This window comes from Filicampus tigris, chromosome 10, assembly GCF_054856515.1.
Source record: "Filicampus tigris isolate MCC_2025a chromosome 10, RoL_Ftig_1.0, whole genome shotgun sequence".
NCBI classification, from domain to species: domain Eukaryota; kingdom Metazoa; phylum Chordata; class Actinopteri; order Syngnathiformes; family Syngnathidae; genus Filicampus; species Filicampus tigris.
This window is the reverse complement of record NC_141226.1, coordinates 19,477,848-19,499,582: the sequence shown is the minus strand read 5'-3', so window position 1 is coordinate 19,499,582 and position 21,735 is coordinate 19,477,848. Positions and strand designations below refer to the sequence as shown.

The following is a 21,735-nucleotide window of genomic DNA, read 5'->3' as shown; positions in this document are numbered from 1 at the left end:
AAAAAGGTTATGTCGAGGTTGTACGACAGCTGCGTAAACACACGCAACACTGCCAACACCCACCAAAACGTTCCCGCCTCCGGTTTGGAGATGTCCGGGAAGTGTGCCAAGCAAATATGTTTGTTGCGCACAATAACCCAATCTCCACAGAGCCAGGTCAGCCTTCTTTGACAGTGCCTGCAAATGAGCCAGACTTATCACCTTATCAGTCAACTGGAGCGTTTTGTTCTTTGCTTTTACGGTTGCTATCGTTCTTCTGCCGCTCGTTTCTTTTTCTTTTTTTATTGGTCACTAAAGGCTCTGCGGTGGCTTTCTGTGCTAATTTTGTCCGTTACCTATTTTATTCGCTTAAGACAGATGCCTGACTGGCAATGTCTGTCTGTGTGTGTGTGTGCGCACGTTTGTGTGTGTTTAGCGTGTGTACTGCTGTGACAGCTGAGAACGCAGCGCTGGAATCACAGTTGAACTTGTGCCGGGAATCACACACAGACACGCATAAACACAAAGGCAGAATGCCAGCAGGTCCATTAGGTCGCGTGCATGTGATGATATAGTTTCGTCAAACGGAGCAGCACACACACACACACACACACACGCTGATGGATTTTCTTCTCTCCGCGTCATTCCTCTTGAAGATATTTATGATTTCTGCCTCAGGTAAGAGCAGGTTTGTTTGGTTTCTTTCCAACGCAGAGGCCGTTGTGGCGCGACATTCAAAGAGATCAATTGTGGGAAAGAATGAACAATAGCAATTGACCCATAACGTGTCGGGGATTTTCCTTTCTGTAAAGATACTGTTTTCTCACTTTTTATTGATTTATTTTTTATTCATAACTGAACATGGGTCTTTCTGGGATAACAACGCCTAGTAAGTCAACTGGTCCTCATAAGACACATTTTGGTGAATTGCATATTTTTGTTTTTCAAAAATCTATACTATTGGTCGGTCCCCACGCACGGGTGCTACTTTTCCACATGATTGAAGAGCGTAAAGTGTTGAAAATGTCTTGATTTTTTGGGGTCTCCTTAAAAGTTACCGTTTGGGAGGGACAAGGCTTTGTCCGGACGCCAGCAAAGTATGGGTTCAACACTTGAGTGTGGGCGTCGTCTTTGAAATATGGACATTATCAATGATTCTACAATTCCTTTTATTATATATTGTTGTCCCCCAATTTATTAGGCAGTCTCCAAGAAGGAAAACAAAAAAAAAAAAATCAGACTTTTACAAATGAAATCCAAACTTATTTTTATCAAAGGCCTTGTCCAGCTTTGGAACAAAAACTAGTCCTGCTTTAATCCCCACGCTCAAATTTTCAATGATTTCTAGCAACTGTGCATATTTCGACCATGCAAGAAATCTGATTGGTTTTGGCGAATGAGGTTTACCAGAATAGATTTAAACACTTTGCTTGTATTTTTGCATTGTAGCACACAAGTCTTACTGGACTACATATATTTTCAAAAGATCTTCAAACCGTCCACTGTCTTCCCCGTTTTAATCTCAATGAAATAATTCCCCGTTTCTGATCATCAAATAAATGCCCCACTCCATAGGCGTATAGTGGTGCCTTGAGATACACGTTTAATTCGTTCCATGACCACGCTCAGATCTCAAATCACAGTTTCTTATCAAATTGCATCTCAAATGATCTCATAAAGTGCTTGTCCTGTCTCTTGTCCACTGAAGGGTTCACATTTTTCCATTGAGACTTACAAACACTTTTTTGCTTATTTACCATGAAGTACAAACCACAATCCTTGAGAGCAACCGAAATAAAAGTACTTTTAAGGTACTGTCAAATCAATGGCACTATTAAAATGTACTTTGATTTACACTTACTGTACATTCGGGCGAGGATGGCGCGTGACACAATCTCCGGAAGGCTTTGGAGCACCCCTAACTCCTCCGTCATCCTGCCAAAGACATCACGTGTCAGCTTCACGTCTCGTGTTTTCTCGGTCCGTGCTGTGTGTGTGCGTGCGCGTTTGTGTGCAGCATGCGCCCTCAATCTCGAAGGGGAACTTTTCAAGGACTTGATGAAAGGCTACAACAAGAAGGTGCGGCCCGTGGAGAACAGCGGGGATGTCACCCGGGTGACACTCAAGATGACCCTGACCAACCTCATCTCGCTGGTGAGAAAGCTTTTCAACAACAATCTTGGTGGGGCACACTTACACGTGACCCGGGAATCATGAGGAACTTCTCTTCGCAGAGTGAAAAGGAGGAGGCCCTGATGACTAGTGTTTGGATCGAAATGGTAATCTACGGACACGTTGATGGCTTCTAAAACTGTACACTGGGTGCCTTGAGATACGACTTGCGAGTTTTTTTTTTTTTCAAACTCATCGTATCAGTAATCCCGGTGTTGCCAAGCGACGGATATTTGAGCATAAACAGACAATATGACAATACTCACAGGCATATATTATTTATCCTCCGCGAGAAACGACAAATATAACATCAGCTTAGTAAGTCACAGCGCAATAGCTGGGAAAACTACTCTTCGTTCGTATCTGCATGTACTATACTGACCCCCGGTGGCCGAGGCGGGCGCACCAGAAGGAGCAGCACGGCGAATTGAACTGCAGCACTATCTCAAGGCACCGTGGTATCGCTACGAAACTCCCGCTGTTTGCGCTCGTAGCAATGGTGCGACTACAGGCTGAGATGGGACCAACCACCTCGCTCCACCGCGTACAAGAACATCACCTCAAAGCTACGCGTGCCCTCCCAAAAAATCTGGCTGCCCGACGTCATCCTGGAGAACAAGTCTGAGTCATTCCAGCAAATGATGCAAATCAAGCACGTTTGGTGTCCATGCTAAAATTGTTCCTGACGTGCGTGCAGTGTGGACGGCCAGTTTGAAGTGGCGCTGTACTGCAACGCGCTGGTGTCTCCTGACGGCTGCGTGTACTGGTTGCCTCCTGCCATCTACCGCAGCGCCTGCGCCGTCACTGTCAACTATTTCCCCTTCGACTGGCAGAACTGCACCATGGTGTTCCGGTGAGTGGACATCTGAATGACGTTTGATTACTGGCATTGATTTTGGGTTCCTCTCTCAAACGGAGGTGTACAGTTTAGAGGCGAAATTCATGGCGGGAAAAGTTTTTGAAGTGGTGCCAGGATATTTTGCCGACCATAATGGTAACTCAAATTGATCTACGGGAAGGAATGTACACATCGTCGCTGTCCTGTGAAAAACATGTACGTCCAATATTGTAATTTTTTGTCATTTTCACATTAATGCGACGTCTGTAACGTAGAATCGAAAATGTGATGTAAAAATAAGAAAAAGGGGGAAAAAACTGACTTAAAGTCAACCCAAACATTTTATTTTCCAAGAATATATTCTATGCAGGCCCGCTAGTTGAAACAAAGCATTCGGATAAATATTGCGTTTGTGGAATAAGAGTTAATCCACCTGTTTTTAGCCCTCTCAGGGGGCGGCCATTTTGTCACTTCTGTCAACTGAAAATGACATCACAGTTGCTCAGGTAACGACCAATCATGGCTCACCTGTTTTCTGAAACTGAGCTATGATTGGTCGCTATCTGAGCCCTGAGGGTGTTTCATTCACACCTATGAACAATTTGGTGTTTTCAGTCAACCTAACTTGATGTTATTGGAGTGCGGGATGAAGCACCAGTCACGATAAATACGCACATTTTCCATTTTGAACACTTACAAGGCATTTCGTTGACATTTTTGTCTGCTTCTGAGAAAGAAACCAAGCACAAAGAAGGACCTTTGTGGAGGTTAGTCAAATATAAAAGTGTTAGGTTCCTCCTGAAAAAAAAAAAAAAAAACCTCTTCGAGACTTATGACCCCAGTCTTTCTAGAATGCTGGCTCCAGGCTGCATGTTCCCACGTCAGCTTGTCTTTGTGCTGAAAAAAGACCTTGCCGTGTCCAAAGCAGAGACAAAAGTACCATTCAAGGTCGCTTTTCACGTTGCTGTCTTGTGAAAGGAAATAAATGTTTGTTTTTCATTGTGCTGGCAGACCATCTCTCTTGTCTTTGTGTGCAGCTCCCAGACCTACAGTGCCAATGAGATTGAACTTGTGCTGAAAAAGGAGGACAACCAAACTCTGGAGTGGGTTGATATTGACCCCGAGGCTTTCACAGGTACAACGCACGGCTGTGTGCGAGCCACACTTGCGCATTTTTCGTTTTTGCTTATTTTCAAGTTTTCATTCCACATTTAGTTGTCATTGCCATGGCAACGCAGCCAGCAAAGCACATCTTGGTGGGTGCTCAGTGTTACTTTCAATGAATGGTAATCAACCAATCTGTAAAGACGAAAAAAAAAAAAAAAGATAAAAGATATATTTCAAATCTGGGATCCTCCGCAGCTCTGCGTCGCGGCCGTCTTGATGTCATCCACGTCTTCAATTTGAGCTTGAGAAAGACGGGGGATTTTTTTTTTTTTTTTTTTAAATCACGCACTGCCTGTTGATCGTCCGGAAAAGTTGTCGTTTGTAGTTTGGCTTTTGAAATAGTTCTTTTTGTGACGCCATTGGCGGAACTTTTCTGACACACCTCATTGTTGTTCTAATTCCAAAGCAACATTTTCTATAGGAAGTCATATAAAGCGAATTAATTCAGTCCTGGTCAAGTGTCGTTAAAAGTGGCAACATATACAGTCAGTGTTTAAAGCAACATGTTCGCATTGCTAACTGCTACAGAAGATGAAAGTATTCAGTGTAGAATCACTTAAAAAATAGAATAAAATCTTAAAATACAGCAAAAAAAGACTCAACTTTTGAGGACGCTTGACACACTCAAAGGAAGGTGAAAGGGAAAATGTTTACAAAGCAATACTGTTGCCTAGAGTGATTTCGATGGAATCAATCAAATCTTTTGATATTGAATTACTGCACTTAGCCAAGAAAAAGCAACACATCTGTGGCGTTAATTATAACATTTTTTTTTTTAAAGTTACCCTCCAAATCATATTTGGGCCATTTCATTTCAACCATTGCGCTGTTCTATTTTTTATTTATTTTTTGCCTTGACTAGAAAATGGAGAATGGGCCATCAAACACAGGCCAGCGAAGAAGGTGATCAACAGCCAGTTTACCAAAGATGACCTGGAATACCAGGAGATGGTCTTTTTCCTCATCATCCAGAGAAAGCCCCTCTTTTACATCATCAATATCATCGCTCCCTGCGTGCTCTTTTCCACTCTCTGCCTGCTTGTTTACTACCTGCCCGCCAAAGGTCTTTCGTTGTCTCCTCATTTCAAAACGAGAATGTGCAGGAAGTTTGTTGAAACACAAAGTATAAAATGGAGATTCTATTCAGATCATCGTGCAGTTGACACACACACACACACAAGTTTGGGATTGTGTCTTTTGCAGCTGGTGGTCAGAAGTGCACCATGTCCATTGCCACTCTTCTGGGCCAGACAGTGTTCCTCTTCCTCATTGCCAGAAAGGTTCCGGAAACGTCCAAGGCGGTTCCTCTCATTGGAAAGTAAGTTTGAACACAATTCGGTTGAGAGATTTTCCGTCTGCTTCATGATGACGTTCATCTTCCGCTGCAGGTATCTGATGTTTGTGATGTCCGTGACCACCATTGTAGTGATGAACTGCGTGATCGTTCTCAACGTTTCGCTGAGAACACCAAGCACTCACGTCATGTCAGACCAAGTCAGAAAGGTGGGGCAGTGCGTCACTGGGTTCAGATTTCACCACAGGATTTTTTTTGGGGGGTAAAAAATAAATAAATAAAATGCTTAACTGATTTCTAACGGGGCTGTAGCCCCCTTTAGCCCCATCCCTGCCCTTGGAGATGAAATCAACTCAAACATCTTTTTTTTCAAGAATATGTTACCAGCAGGCCCATTAGTTGAAACACGGCATTCTGTTTAATTTTGCGTTTGTGGAATATAAGTTAAGCAGCAAAATCCACCCGTTTTTAGCCATCTCAGGGGGCGGCCATTTTGTCTTCTGTCAACTGAAAATGACATCACAACTAGCCAGGGCTCAGGTAACGACCAATCGGGGCTGGCGTGTTTTCTAACGTTGAGCCACGATTGGTCGTTATCTGAGCCCTGACGGTGTGCGTGATGTCATTTTCAGTCGACAGAAGTGACAAAATGGCCGCCACTATAGGACGATCAGAATTTCATAGGCACGGGACAATTCACAGGAAGAAATTTGCTCAACTGCATAATCAATCTAGCGATGAAAGCTTCGTTCAAACAGGCCTATTTAACGCAAATGCTATTGATTGCATCCGTCTGCCCCATGCACTCGACCCACAAGGCCACACGCCCCTGAATGCACTGTGCGTTGAATCACATTTCAGATCATTTCCAAAATCCTCCCAAAATATAAATAGTTAACATTCCCCATCCAGCTGTTCAGTTTATGTGTGGTCTTGGCGCTTCGGCCTCCTAGCTGCTCCGTCAACACAACAATATTACCGTACATACTGTATGTCAACATGATTAGTAAGTAGAGTATCAGTAGGGTAGTGGGCTCAGCCATTTTGATAGCCACTTCATTCACCTTTGCCCTGTGCCCAAGGTCGGCGAAGGCAGACTCTAGCCCAGTCCTCTGTCCCTGAGCAGGCAAATGGACGCCTTGAAGTAAGTCACGAATAAAGGATGGAGTCATTCACGGATGTATGTCCGTCCCCTTCAGATCTTTCTGAACGTTCTGCCCCGGCTGTTGAGGATGCAAATGCAACCCTGGACACCCGCTCGTGACGCCTGGGCTGAACCCGATGAAGGTGACGCCGGTGTGGACGACGGGAACCGAATACATCTGGTCCCGTGTCGGCGCCGCAGCTCGATGACGCTAATCAACAAGGCGGAGGAATATGTACTGAAAACGGCTCAGACTGAACTCATGTTTGCCCGACTCAAAGACAGAAATGGACTGATGAAGTCTGTGTTTGAGACATTGAGTAAGTATGTTGAGGAGTTGGTTCCTGCTTACATCGGCGGATAAACAAGTAGCCGTTGATTTCAGGTTTGCTTTGCACCTAGACAAAGGCCTGGAAGAAGGAGGAACAGCCGAGCGACTTAGTCTAAGTTTGGCGAAAGCTGCCCCGGAACTCAAGCAATGCGTCGCTTCGTGTAAACACATCGCCGCGACGAAAAGGCAGCAGAATAACTATCAAAAAGTAAGTCGTCTTTTCACCCAGTTTGTCCCATGCAAGCGTGCCTTTGTATTTCTTGCCTTGTGCACCGGGGACAGAAAGTTGGAAGCAGAGCATTGACTCCTACCAGTGTGACGAGTTCAAGAGCCAACGTGCCGTTTGGCATTTGTGGGAAAGAGGCAAGTGATAATGTCGTTGTTCCACTCAGGAGAATGAAGAGTGGATCCGGGTCGCCCGGGTCATCGACCGGGTTTGCTTCATTGTCATGGCTCTGATCTTTTTCGTCGGCACCGTCGCCATCTTCCTGTTGGGCCACTTCAACCAGCCGCCCTCTTCTCCCTTCCTGGGGGATCCCAAGAAGTACCTCCCCGTGATGGAAAATCTCACGGAGCTACCCGGGACCAGGCTCGGAGAAGACCTTCTGGGTTGAAGCGGATCACTTCACGTCCATTCTTTCAAGGTGGAAAGCCATGCAGCAGATTTGGTTGACAAAAAAACAAAGATGACTGACACGTCACTGGCTGCAAATAAATAATAAGTTAGCTAATATGATAAAATGTTCCTTTGCCTGGACAGTTTTAATAAATGATTTACGTTTGTGACAATTTGGAGTTTGGAACCAACTGTCTTCGCTTTGTTGCTGTTGTTTGAAGAATAATCATTTGTCATGCTAGCATACGCTTGCTAGCCTGATCTGCGGCGCGCTCAAGGGGACCTCAGTGGCGCAAACAGACGGCAACTTCATTCTTGGTCTTCAAGCTGCCACCTTGGCAGCCCAAGTCAGGTTCTAGCAACTAGTGAGGCACTGCCCCAACGGTCAACAAACACAGACTTAGTGCCCCCAACCTCGGAAAGCAGGAATTCAATTACACGGCCGAGTGGTGCCTTTTGGGCCCGACAAAAGGCAGATCCGGCTGGTTGGGATGGCAACAGAGGCGAGAGAGGAGATCTCGAGACACGCAGTCACTAAGCCAAACATTACTATGCGAATAGTCACACACAGAGGGACAAGGAGGTTGGTGTTGAACAAACCCAAGCTGCTCTTGACATTATGGCCACACGCAGTTAGTTTGGTTCAGCTCGCGCTTACATTCAATGTCTGGACAAGGATGGGGGCTGACCGTTGAAGGTAAGTAAGGAACTTCGAAAAACTCTTTTCTCTTTTTACTACATCACTTCAGTTTTAATGATCATGTAGAGGCTCAATGTCTGGATCTAGAATTTACAATGCCATAAACATTATTAACGAGTGTTGTAATGTCAACAAACTGATCTAGGGCCTTAGCAAAACAATGACGGGAGATTAGCTTGATGGGTTTTTGTGATTCTTTCGACTCAAGGATGTCGGTCAGCACTTACAAGCAAATTCGGCCACAGACAGCAAGGAAATGATTTGAAATGATTTGAAATGAAAGATCGGAACATTTCTTGGAAATCATAAATAAATATGCACATTTCCAAGAAATTATCTTTGATTTGTGGACAAATGTGTCACGTTATTGAAAAATACAAAAAAAACATGACAAAGTTATGACGATAAAGATGTAATGTCGCGAGTCATTATACAAGAAAACTGTCAAGTAATAAAAACGTGTCATACTACGATGATGAAGATGTCATTTTATGAGAAAATTTCATATTACCAGTAAAAAGTAGTAGCATTTTTTTTAATTGATGAATAAATTAACAATACAAGCAACATTTTACCTCGGGTCAACGGTGAGATTATTTTTCTTCTACAGCATGTCTTCAGTCACTCATTGTGATTCAACCTGACTTTCTGATCCTAGAAGTGCTATTAGTTGGTGGTGAAATGTACAAAAAATATTAGAAAATCAGAAAGTTATGAAAAAATGTAGTTTATGGGAACAAATGCTATAGTGCTTTATATACATTTCATGCAAAATGATGACTTTATGTTTGATTTTTTTTTTTTGTCTTATTACATCTTATAATAATAATAATAATAATAATAATAACAATATGATCTCAACAATTTGACAAAGTGGCCATGCATTGCTCACAAATAATTTTCTTGTGTTGAAATTCTACAATTCCAATTATTCTTATTCAGTGATTTCCAACTATTGTGCCGCTGGACATCCTGTTTCACTCAATTGATACTAAACGTTTTTTTTTTTTTACTACGAATAATATACATTTGCTCATCTATCTACGCCAGCAATTAATTGTGACAGGCAGCGCGATTAAATGCTTTTAACCTAGATCCAGGTACAATTCACCTGTTGACATTCATACAGACTTAGAGGCTTTGTGTAATATAAGACCCATATTTGACTAATATTAATTCAGTAGGCGATGTAAAGCTATGTTCTAATGCGTGTAGGTATCGCCACCATGTCCGCCGTGACCAATCAACCTCTCCCCTACGGCCGACTGGAGCGAGAGAATCACATTCGCATGATATTCCGAGCCTTCCAGAACAAATGCAGTCCTGCGTGTGAGTGCCACCCTCACCCACCCGGATGCAAATCCCTCCAAACGTCCGGCAAGCCCGTCCCGGGTCTGCTGGGATGTGAAGACGATGCGGCGGGCTCGTCCAACTCTTTGAGTGTGCTGGATGAAGTCAGTCAGTTTCATATCACTGCAAGACCACAACTTCAGGGTGAGTGGCGTCTCTGTTGTGCAGGCGTATATTTGCAAATGAGGTTTCAAGTGAAGGCCTTCTGATTGTAGGTCCACAATGCGTTCCCCAGAGGATCTACAGCGTTGCCACAGGCGCCAGCAGGTCGCAATTGTTTGTGGCGGTGGAAGGTACCATCACGCATCTGAAGTACACTATCGTGTAAAAGTTTGGGGTCACTTATTAATGTCCTTGCGTATAGATATTAGGGCAAAACGATTATGGAAAATAATCTAAATGCGATTTTTTTTTTCCAAATAATTGCGATTGCGATATGAGGTGCAATTTTTTTTTTTTTCAAGGTACTTTCTAATGTATTTTTCAACAATTACTCTTTATTACAACAAACAATATCAGATCTGTTCTGCATTATAGAATAATAATAAGGGAAAGGCAGATGAAGCATTAATTAATATGAAAGACAGTTTATCTACTACAATTAGAGTCATATAGTTCCTAAATATTTTGATGTGCCGTTTGGTAAGCGTTCACCATGACAACATAAGTCTGCCACACAGGTGTGGTGTAAACATAAGCACACCTGTTTTCTGAAGCTGAGCCATGATTGGTCGTTATCTGAGCCTTGAGCAACTTGGATGTCATCTTCAGTCGACAGAAGTGACAAAATGGCCGCCACCTGAGTTAGCTAAAAACGAGTGGATTTCTTATATGCCTATCCCATAAACACAATATTAATCAGAATGCCTTGTTTCAACTAGTGAGCCTGCATAGAAGATATTCTTGGAAAAAAAAAAAATGTTTGGGTTGACTTCTCTCATTCAACCACCAAGAATCAAATAGCACTAACTCTATGCATCTATCATAAAGTCAAATAAGTAGTAGTTAAATTACTCGATACAAACAAACCACCTTCACATGAGGCGCATCAGTAGCATTAGCTAGCAGACTAGCCTAAACACTGTGACATGCGAGCACAAACTGATGTGACGTCACCCATGAGCAAACAAATAGGCGCAGCGTCACTTTACACAAACGGTATTCAACTCACCTTGTAATTGTCCAAACTTTTCATGGCTGTGTGTCCAAGTGCTTTTCAGCTAAGCGCATCCCTTTCCCCTTTCCCTCTTTGCTGTCAGAGAGTTCCTGCGTGTGCCTTCAGTGTTGTGGTCCAGCGCGGTCTTGCTCCTTGCAGGGCTTCGACCAACAAGGCCGCCAAGTTTTCTACTTCGACAGACCTCTTAGGACGGACGCCTGCTGCCTCGGCTGCTGCCTCATGGAAATGAGCGCCTACACGGGCCAGAAGCAGCTCATCGGCACCGTTTACCAAAGGTAGGCCACAACGGTATTGCCTTGATTAATTAGTTACGAAAAACACTTGTATCTCAAATCATCTTTCGCAATATTGAATTGAATGGCGATGCAATTAATATTCCTGCCCTCCAAAAAAAAAAAAAAAAAAAAAAAAAACCACTACAACTTAAAAAGTACTCTAAAATTTAAGTATTTTAATAAAAACAAACAGCACTAGTAACGTGATTAAATAGAATTACCAGAATACTTAAACAATTATTCTATCAATAAATAATTAGGTTTTGCGTCATGATTTCATGCTTCAGTGCCCATTGACATTGAGCTGGTCTGTGCGTGTGTGTGCGTAGTGGCCACCAGTGGGCAGTATAAATAATACTTACATAATGCATGAAGAAGATGGTCTCCTCTAAACTCAATAAACTGTAGTGATAGTATTGATTTGTGGCAGAGGATGAAGAATATATATGCCTGTAAGAATTGATATTGCTATTATTTCTTGTTTAACTAAATTCTGCAATTGTTGTTAGCTGCGCCGCAAACCTTTCTCATAATATGTAGCCTTCCCAAAGATAAAGGTCTGAGAAAGCAGAGAGCGTCGGAAACATTGGTCACAGGGAAAGGCTGCACTGTTGGTCCATCTCCAGTGATTTCCACTATTTATACATTTAGTAAAATTGATATAAATAACAAAATATATAAACGATCCATGCCCTTTATTCAGAAAACCCATGTGTTACACCTACATTTTAGGACCTGGCCATTACAGACACATATTAAATATTCCATATTAATATTTGAATCATCACAGTCAACAGTGTTACATCCGTTGTTAGCTGTAAACACTTGAGAAATCACATTTTAGTGCTACTTTTCTTTACTAAAAAGATGCAACAACAAAAAAACGGTGGTGTTTTGGGGGGATGGAACAGATTCATAGCGCGTCTGTTCATTGCAATGGGTGTTGAGTAAATTCACTTACCGCATATGTTTAATTAAGAACAGCTACTGTAATTGGATTTTTGTCACGCCGACACCTGTGGTCTTACTCTTTCATGATGTCGTTTATCATATGCATGAAGATTTTGAGCCTTTTATGCTAATTCTGAGACACTTATCTCAACTTGCCCAGACTGCACGTGTCATGTGAGCCTTTTTCCGTGTCACTCCCAGAGCAGGAAATAGCACCGAGAGCCGCACAGCTCCGCAGAGGTCTAAACAAGCACTAAGCAGCTGTTTGCTTGAAGTCACAATTGACAACACTGAACCATCATGAGGGGGAAGGAATGTGGTGTCCTTCTAATGGGAAGGTTCACGAATGGGAAGATGGCAACACCAAAATAATTCATCGAGCCTAAATCAGACTTGTGTTCCGGGCCTCCATGAGGCCCGAAGGAAATTGTGACTTGGGGGCCCTCTATTTTAGACCTATCATATTTCATTTTGTCCACTGATCCGTGTAAATAAATGTTTAAAAAGAAACGATTATTAAAGATTAAAAGCAAATCAAAGACGTTGGTTGCAATCCCTGGATCTCCTGGATTTTTTTTTTATTTTTAGAATGATTAAACATTGTTTCATTAAACAGAGCATTCATGGCTGAGCTTCAGAAAACAGGTGAGCCGTGATTGGTCGTTACCTGAGCCCTGAGCAACCCTTATGTAAATTGAAGTGCCAAAATGGCCGCCCCCTCAGATGGCTAAAAACGGGTGGATTTTTAGCCTCAATATTAATCAGAATGCCATGTTTAGATTGAAGGCACATATAACATTATTGCAAATAATTTTATTTTGGTTGCTTTTTAAATAAATTAACCAATAAAACTGCAATACAATACAATACAATTAGCGCATTTTTTCACAACAGCTACAGCTAGGACGTAATAAGGATGTAAATAAGTAGGGGAACCGGAAACAAGGTGACAACAATGGCTGGAAAACAAGTACAAAAATTGAACAATGTTAAAATGTGCAAAAGCTTTAACCAAAAAAAAAAAAAAAAACCCACAAAAAAGTACACTATTCCCAACATTTGTTTTTACTCTGTTCTTACTCAATACTCCAGTCTCTGTTGAGTGTCAATTGCTCTTGGGAGCCCCCTACTGGTCACGGAGCCCTAAGCAGGTGCTTAGTTGGCGCATGATATTGGCTAGCTCTGGGCCGCTCAGCCTTTGGATGTCAGTTTTAGAGTTTTCCAGAAGCAACGCCGGATGTCTAATTAAGCTGGCGGAGGTTTGGATGATCTACTTGGTATAAATATTCCCTCCGTTGTGCCACAATAAAGCCTGTCCCAGTTTGAACTGAGCAAACGCTTTTGGTGCTGCGGAATCATGACAGCTGAAAATGGGAGCAACCAAGCATCAAGGCTGGCTCCGCGGTTGCCAGGTTGCTCACTGCAGGAGATGGTCTATGTTCCAGTGGTGAGAGGTCAGGGCCAGAAAGGCCTCCTCAGCTGGCCTAACACTATCAGAAGCGCCGACCTACATTTACAACCGAAAATTCTAAAATCTCTTTCATGATAATGTATTCATTTACTCTCCGTTTTATAGCATTTCTCTTGGCTGCTCTGCTTCCAGTTTCCATGGATGTTTGTTTTTTGTCCAATCAGATTTGATTGTCCGTGTGTGTGTGTGTGTGCATTTGTGTTGCCAGGTGGAGCATGTTCACGCCTCTCTTTGATGTCAAAAACTCCCAGGGAACATCTGCAGTCCAAATTCAGGGCCCATGCTGCCCATTTCGCTGCTTGTCAAATCAGCAATTCCAGGTATCACTCACGTATTGCAAATTTATGCAGAAGAGACACAATTTTTGTCCTTGTTTTTTTTTTTTTTTTTAATAGATTGTCTCCAACATTGGTGAGAACACGGGTACCATATGGAAGAAATGGCCTGGGTTTCACCAAGACCATAACATGGACCATGAATATTTTGGGATGGAAGGTGAGTTTCTAGATAACTCATTCGGAAACCAGATATTTTCAGACACTCTTTTACCCAAATTTTTGAAAAAAAAATAAAAATCCTGGGATTGAATGGCAGGACTGTGAAAAGACATAAATATGCCTTTGCATCTCTTGAAATGTTTCAGTGCCACTCGACATGGATTCACAAACCAAACTGTTGCTACTCGCAGCCACATTCTTACTGGTAAGGATGCTTTCCGAGTTAAAAAAAAAAAAAAAAGTGAAATGTCGAAGACAAACATTTGGCTCAATTTGATTTTTATAACCATTCCTAGTTTTACAAGAAAAGACTACTAGCTAAAATGCTATCCAAGTCTCACACTGGATGACTGACACTCCCGTTATCTTTCCCTTTTTGCAGAATTACATGTTCTTCGAGATGAGCTGAAGGATGACAATTTATGGGTAAAATGTCAAAATTCGCAACAATTCCGTTTTTTGTGATTAGGTTAGCGCGCGCCTGGCCATATACATTTATTCATAACGACAAAAAAAAAAATATGTACTAGCACACACTTTCATTTTCACTTTACAGGGACTTTAAAAAGGCTACTCAGCCCCAACCCAGCATTTCATTATTAAAGACAGACACTTCCTAGCAGCAGCTGCATATTTTTCATTTATTGCTTTTTTTTTTTTTTTTTTATCCGTCAAGCATACATCCGACCTCACCTTCCCCAAACGTTACACAACCGCGCCCGTCACCGCACCACCAAGCAAAGGTGGCGGTACACTTTTCCAATGGAGGAATTAAAAAAAAAAAAAAAAAAAAAACTTTCAGTGGACTTCCACTCTCAGCTTCATTTCATGGATTACAAAACGGTAAAAGCAGAGAAGGTCCATTTTGCAAATCGTTGACGACATAAAAGCACAGCCCATTCCTTGGACAGCGTAGCAGTCCATTCGTAAGATGCCGAGTGAGTGTGAATCTGCCCCGGGCGGGCAGATCCACCCCCTCCTTCCCCTTTGGGATTCCACTTCCAGGTTAGAGAAGGAGAATTGTGGCTGATTTCATCTTAAATGATCTCTGTCTTTACAGCTATACAGTAACAGTAGAAAGTCGAGGTGGAAACGAACAGAGGAACTGTCGTTAAAATACAGCACAGTATTAAAATCGCTTCTACCGCAAACCCCGTTTGAGTCCCGAGAGCAGGCGAGCGAGTCATGTGACGTGAACGCGCACTGAAATTGGAAAAAGGGTTGACCAATTTAGTCAAGAAGACATTTTGTCAACAGCTTTTGCTGACCAAATAGCTGAACACCAGTCCGCTTGAGTTCAATCGCGTGACTTGCTACAAAAGTAAGAATAAAAAATAAAAAAAAATAAGAGACTTCCATCCTCTGTGGTTGGCTAAAAATAATGCGAATTTCTCTCTTCTGCTCAAAGGGCTTTCCGGTCGCTCCCAAGCGGACCCAAAGAAGGAATGCTCTTTTCCCGTCTCCTGTTTCCGGCCTTCGCTCGGTCAATCCACGCAGCGGGTATCCTCCTCCCCACCCGGACACGTTATAGGCCCGCTCCATCCGCCACAGCAACGTCATATAAAAACACACCTGCAAACAAGGAGGCCACAAGCGTGCGTACAATGCTGGATTAAAAAAAAAAAAAAAACGCATGAGCGGGTGAGAGCAGAGCGGGGTGGGGGGAAAAAAACAAAACACTTTCTAACCTTGCAGAGGTCTGTGGCGGCAGAAGGGCTAACGTCCGCCGCTAGCATTCACCAGACCATGGAAGTCTTCCCAGGCTCTGCAAACCAGCAACAGATCATTCCAGATTCCCGACCTCAACACAAACAGACGCCCGCGGACTACAAATGCACTGACAGCTTTCTTCAAACCAGTGTGTCAATTGGGAAATTAAGTCAGAGAAATTCTTCAAAATTTGAACGTGAAAATTCTGTGGTACCTTGACTTGAGAGCTACAGCTATCCAATATTTTTAGAATCAATTATTCTACTGGTTATCCAATCAAATTATCAAGTGAGAACAATTGATTTTGCATGATCAAACAGGCTCTCCTTGCCCACATGCCCGGGCATTACAGTAGCATAATTGGGGCATTTTTTTATTTTTTTTTTAATTTTAAATCCTAGTTCACTTAAGTGGCGGCATATCTGAAACTAGCTTGCAACTGAAATTTAGGCTTGCAACACAAAGGCTGGAAGAAAAGAAGGAGGAGGGAAAAAAAAAAAAATCACAGGATGGGGCACTCGCAAGTCAAGGTACTACTATATCATTTTTAGCATTTTTGTTTGGTGGTCTGACACTTTTTTTAATGTAAAATATGTGCCGTTCCCTACGGTTGGGAAACCCTGATATACGCAACACACAACTATCTACATGCTACAAAACATGACTGGGAAAATATATAAATACAATAAGAGCAAAAAAAACAAAAAAAATCCAAGAAATTGTGAATGAATAACATGGAAATTTTAATTAATTTTGTAGTAGGGATAAACATAATTTTTTTCTTGTTTCCCAAGGATTATCAGTCAAGATTCATTTCTAATATGTATAAGTCACATTTTAGATTTTAAGTTGAATAAACGTTAAGTCAAAATAGTCATCAGTCATCAATTTTAGCAACAAACAAATCATTAGCAATAAACAGCAACCTCTCACATTCCCCCAAGAGATCAGTTCCCCTTCTTTAATGTTTTATTTACCGGTAAATGTTGTGGGGGGGGATCGCATGGCAATGTGATCTTTTGAATTGTTTGTGTACAAATGTTTGTGCGTCTGGAGTGCCTGCACACCCCTCAAGGGTGAAATTAAACAACCAAGTTGAATCTTTTGTTATTTTTTAATTTCTGAAAATGTACCTGCAAGTGAGCTGTTCTGACTTTTGACGTTAACAGTCAAAAGGGGGTTCAATTAAATTATCCTGTAACTTGGAAAGTGTAAAGTCGTGGGGGAGAACAGTATACATGCATGTCTCCTATAAGACTGAACTTTGATGTTGTTGACAATATTGGTGGGCTGTTTGATAAATGACGTTTACATGGACACATTTATTTGGATTAAAAGCCTGATCGGAATAAAAAAAAAAAAAGCTTCACGTACACACCACATTCAGAATATTCTGACCCGATCAAGATTTTATTCCGAACGAGAGGGTTGGTTTATGTCGAATTGATCCGATCGGTGCGCATGAAAACACTTAATCTGAAATTTCGAAACAATTCGCTGCGGCTTCTTCTTCTACTACTACTATTCCCGGTATATTTACGTTATGTCAAAATAATTTGTTTCCGATTCCAAAGTGTGATGCATGAACATGCAAGTTTAAATCGGATCAATATTTTGAGTGTCCATCGCAACAACGCATCCGATCAGAATTTCAATCCAAACACTGATCGGATTAAAGACATTTCATCGACGTAGCCAGTGACTAAAAATGTAATATTCCTGCTGCAGTAAAAGTTCAACCATGTGCACATGCAAGCGTACGTGTGATAGAGGTAATAAAAAAATGAAGGGAGACATACATACTTAATGCTGTCTGTGTGCGTCTTGTACTCCATGATGGTGTTGGGGGGCAGGTTGAGGACTCGACGGAGTGTATCTCTGATGCGGGCCGTGGTGGCTTGGTCGCTGGCTGTTTTGTTCCAGATGGAGATGATGTCCTCCTGGATGGCGATAAGACCAAACAAGGCATCCGGCTCAAAAATGTTTTTGTTTTTTTTAACCCGTATCATTTTATGGTGTGCTTAAACTACATGAAGTCTAAGTGATCAGGGAGTAACGGTACATTTCCAAACTCCTTCAGCCATGTACGTGTTTGAACGTGCGAATACCTGAAAGCGGACCGACACGACGGCGCCGCAGATCTCCTCGCCGACCATGAACTGCTCGCCCAGCATGGCCAGGATCAGGTTCTCCCAGCAGCGGGACGCCAGGCCTTTCCGCAAACGGATGATCCACTTGCCGCCCATCTTGTTGGCATCGTCCTTCCCCGCACACAAGCGGAGCGATTCGATTGGTTCCAAGTCCGGCCGCGCGTTTAAACGCCAAAGACGCTCTCACCTCCCACATGGGTTTGATGCCTTCCTTGAAGAGATGGAAGTCGCTGTGGCCCGTTAGGTCGCCCGGTCGAATCATGTGACTGTAGAAACGCCAGAACTGCTCCACCTTGGGCAAAATCAGGACACGGGCAGACAATGGAAATAAAGGGTGGACAATGGGCAGAAAAGTCAAAGCCGTTTTTACATCATCCAAAATTATCCGTCCAATTTCAGTGTTTAATAAAAAGTTTACACAGCCATGTTCGAATGCCACTTTTCTGTTATATTAAAGTGAGACTAATTGAAATCATTTCAAAACTTTTTTCCCACCATTATTGTGACTATAAATTGTACAAAACATTTGAAAAAAAAATGTTTTGTTTTTCCTCGAAAAGGTCAAGTCAAAATAAACCAGCGAGATGAAGTGGTTGCCCAAGTGTGCGCGCTCTCATAATAGGGGGTGTGGCTGTGTTCAGAAGTAACCAATCACATTCAAACTCATATTTAATGGCATCGAGCACACAACTGCCACCATTGTAAATGGCTCTGATTAAAACCAGGTTATGTTCAAATCTCCTACAAGGCTTTTCCTAATATTTTTTTGATTTCTAGTAGAGGTGTTCCGATCAGGATTTTATGCTGCCGATTCTGATGAAAAGAGTGGCATCGGCCTATATTTATTCTGATAACAATGATTACCTGCACATTTCAATTTACAGCTGCTCACTAAGGATTATTTGAAGAATTTGTCAATTATTTTTTTCGATTAATTGATGAATCTGATTTTTAAAAAATGTTTTTTTAAAACCATCCTATAGAAGTTTCCTGTGTAATGTTAAAGCGGAAGTCAACCCAAACATATTTTTTTCAAGAATATATTCCCAGCAGGCCCACTAGCTGAAACACGGCATTCTGATACATTTTGCATTTGTGGAATATAAATTAAGCAGCAAAATACACTCGTTTTCGGCCATTTTGTCTTCTGTCGACTCAAAATGACATCACAACTGCTCACAACGACCAATCGCGGCTGACCCGTTTTCTGAATCTGAGCCGTGATTGGTCGTTGTTAGCAGTTGTGATGTCATTTTCAGTCGACAGAAGACAAAATGGCTGCCCCCAGAAATGGCTAAAACCGAGCGGATTAACACTTATTCCACAAACGCAATATTAATCACAATGCCTTCTTTCAACTAGTGGGCTTGCATAGAACATAATCTTGAAAAAAAATTGTTTGCTTTTGACTTCCGTTTTAAGGAAAGGCATCTATTTGGGGAAAGTCCATTTTGAATATGCTCCGTACACATGAAGCATCAGACAGAGGAAGTGACGTACCGAAGCGAAGCTGCCGATCTGTTTGATGTTCTGCTCGTAGCTCTGAGTGCTGGCCGGCCTCCCTGGGTTCCTTCTGGAGTACCAAAACGTGTAGTTGTACTGAAGAGGGTGCTCACCCGCCCCTGGAATCACCATCTATAAAAAAAAAAAGAAAAGAGGAGGAGTATTCTTATGTTACTCGAGCACCAAAGGGAATTCCGTAGTTCAATTTTAACGGCTGATAATCAGTTCCCGTGCCCTGTTGTGCTGAACGTATTTCATACATCACACCAGATGCTAGCGCTGACATTATCACACATTTAATGATCTGGCTGCAGGATGCTGAGTCGCTTTGTGAAAGTGCTTAGCGTCGTGACAATAGCTGGGTAAGATCTCATAAATCCTCTGTTAGTGCTCCAATGCAGCATTTTTTTTTTTTTATTTTCAGATGAGAGGCAACAGTCTGACACGGCAAGGTTACCTTTTTCCTTGTAGCGTTCTGCTCCTTGTCATCATCTTCAATTTTTTCCTTCTCACCGTCTTTCGGTGAGCCTTGGTCCTGGTCGTGGTCGCCGCTGTCGTCATCTTTCAGACTGGAGTTGAAGGAAACGCACATTTGACTTGTTTCATTTGTAGGTTGATGTCACTTTATCTTGCTTAACGAATTCAAGGTCTACATGCCAAACTTGACACAGTGAAGTCTACCTTCTTGCATGCAGGTGGCAGTTGAACGCAGCTCACATTAAGCACACTCAAATATTTGTACCCACCAGACAGTGCTGTGTAAAGATCCTAAAGTCAGACCTCTTTAAGAAGTCTTCTCACTGGTTCTACAGGCCCGAATTTGTATAGTCAGCTCGAAGGTGTATTTAAATGACTGATTTTGCATAGGAGGAAGCAGTCATCATTTTACATGATCAAGCTGAGAGCAGTACGGTAAACCAGTGGTTCTTAAACCACCTAATATCACCTAAAACCTCCTTAGCAGTCCAAGTATTACCACCATGACCAGCATCAACACAATCAAATAATTTTCTGTCAAAATACTCAACAGATGTTTACTACATCCCAATTGCAAGTCATATGAACAGCAAACATTGTTAATACTTTACCGTTGTTAGATCACATTTATGAACTCATGTGCTATTCCTTTTTTTAATAATAAAGAAAAAGAAAATCCCATAACAGTGTTTTATCACAATGACGAGAAGGTTTCTGATATGCCTTGGGTCATTTAAAAAAAAAAAAAAACCAAAGGAACACCATAGAAGGGTTCAAAATAGATGGGGGAAGAAATTAGGTATATAAGTATTCAATTAAAATGCATTGAATAAAAAATGTATTAAAAGAAAGCACCTAAATAAAAGTTTAAAAAAAGAATTTGTTGTTAAAGCTAAATGCAAATGTAAAGGCCTTAAAAAAGTTAAATACAACTAAACTGAACTTTTGTTGTAATTCGTTCACATACCACATGTTTAGAATGACTGTGGTAAATGTTCCCCCCCCCAACTTAAAAAGGTCTAAGATAGTAAATAATGGCTTTCATTGGAAGATTAAAATGCATCTTCCCACTTCTGCATTTGTAGAATGAATGAAAAAAATAATACCCCCTCCCATCTCTTCAACTACATGACACAAAACAGTAGTTTTTATGCAGTAAATGACTACGACTATGGGTGCATAAGGGAAAATATCATATGTGCAGCCGCCCATTTGGCACACGTCATTTTGCAAACGTTCCGATCGTTGTTTCAGGCCGCAGTGGGCGTCAGATGAAACCGAGCCTCCGCGCGCTTTCCTCGGCCATTCAACAACTACCACGCCGTGGATTTGCGGCCTACGGCTTCCTCCTGGGCTAAGCGAAAGCTAACAACATATAAAGTGCGCCGGGATCATATGACATATACTTGCATTCGGTGTCCCGATATTCTTCCGAACCGTAGTGTGAAACTATACCTCGCACTCGCGTGGTTTTATTGGTTACCAATGCACGCAAAAGCATGCTTTTCCGACAGACACGCCTCTCATTTTAACACGCAACACTATCAAAGTTACTTCCTACCCCCGAGTGGGAACCTCCACGGCCGCAGACGATACACTGAAATGTTCATGTACTCACGCATCAAATTTGTTGTTCATTATTTTCCTAGTGGGAGTTTCTCGTTGGTCGACCTCAGCCTCCTGTAGTGAATTCCGCAGGAAGGGTGGCGCGCACGGCGCGTGGACGTGGACACGCACGGCGTGTGGTCGCCGGCTTTGCCGGTTGTGATGGAGCAATGTTGGATTTAAATGCCATATAAATTGAATATTTACCATTTTAGACTACTGCATTGTTACAGTGTTTTGAAGTACGTCATTTTCGGTCCCAGTTTAATTTCTTCCGTGGACCGTGAAATGAAATGTCCTGTTGAAGTGGATTCACCCCCACCACCAC

The 21,735-nt window shown here is 42.1% G+C and overlaps 4 protein-coding genes across 7 annotated transcripts in view; 2 read left to right on the top strand and 2 right to left on the bottom strand.

Moving 5' to 3' along the window:
• Positions 1–11,143, bottom strand: part of vwa5b2 (von Willebrand factor A domain containing 5B2) — a 39,750-nt gene extending 28,607 nt beyond the window's left edge. For all 3 annotated transcript variants that reach the window (XM_086043972.1, XM_086043976.1, XM_086043975.1), the window contains exons 1-2: positions 10,763–11,143; positions 1,841–1,914 (exon numbers count right to left, since the gene is read on the bottom strand). The gene's annotated coding sequence lies outside the window, so the exon portion shown is untranslated. The remainder of the gene's footprint in view (positions 1–1,840; positions 1,915–10,762) is intronic.
• chrng (cholinergic receptor, nicotinic, gamma) lies at positions 841–7,563 on the top strand. The gene is made up of 12 exons (XM_086043187.1): positions 841–868; positions 1,997–2,133; positions 2,214–2,258; positions 2,646–2,770; positions 2,849–3,004; positions 4,027–4,124; positions 5,019–5,219; positions 5,360–5,474; positions 5,545–5,659; positions 6,650–6,914; positions 6,997–7,133; positions 7,318–7,563. Exons 1-12 carry the CDS (start codon positions 841–843, stop codon positions 7,537–7,539), a joined length of 1,644 nt encoding a protein of 547 aa, XP_085899313.1. The 3' UTR covers positions 7,540–7,563.
• On the top strand, positions 8,104–18,224 carry LOC147141197 (phospholipid scramblase family member 5). The gene is made up of 9 exons (XM_086043988.1): positions 8,104–8,238; positions 9,457–9,735; positions 9,807–9,884; positions 10,851–11,043; positions 13,674–13,785; positions 13,861–13,960; positions 14,109–14,167; positions 14,345–14,388; positions 15,371–18,224. Exons 1-8 carry the CDS (start codon positions 8,205–8,207, stop codon positions 14,369–14,371), a joined length of 882 nt encoding a protein of 293 aa, XP_085900114.1. The 5' UTR covers positions 8,104–8,204; the 3' UTR covers positions 14,372–14,388; positions 15,371–18,224.
• On the bottom strand, positions 14,585–21,575 carry eif4e2 (eukaryotic translation initiation factor 4E family member 2). Of its 2 annotated transcripts, none has more exons than XM_086043990.1 (8): positions 21,421–21,575; positions 19,783–19,894; positions 19,323–19,457; positions 18,010–18,114; positions 17,781–17,933; positions 17,476–17,612; positions 15,651–15,727; positions 14,585–15,534 (listed from the first exon to the last, which is right to left on the bottom strand). In XM_086043990.1, exons 1-7 carry the CDS (start codon positions 21,438–21,440, stop codon positions 15,679–15,681), a joined length of 711 nt encoding a protein of 236 aa, XP_085900116.1. In that variant the 5' UTR covers positions 21,441–21,575; the 3' UTR covers positions 14,585–15,534; positions 15,651–15,678. The 2 variants fall into 2 exon arrangements, with proteins under 2 accessions (XP_085900116.1, XP_085900115.1); XM_086043989.1 differs by having other exon boundaries at positions 17,472–17,612; positions 21,421–21,556.
• Between the last annotated feature and the right edge of the window lie 160 nt (positions 21,576–21,735).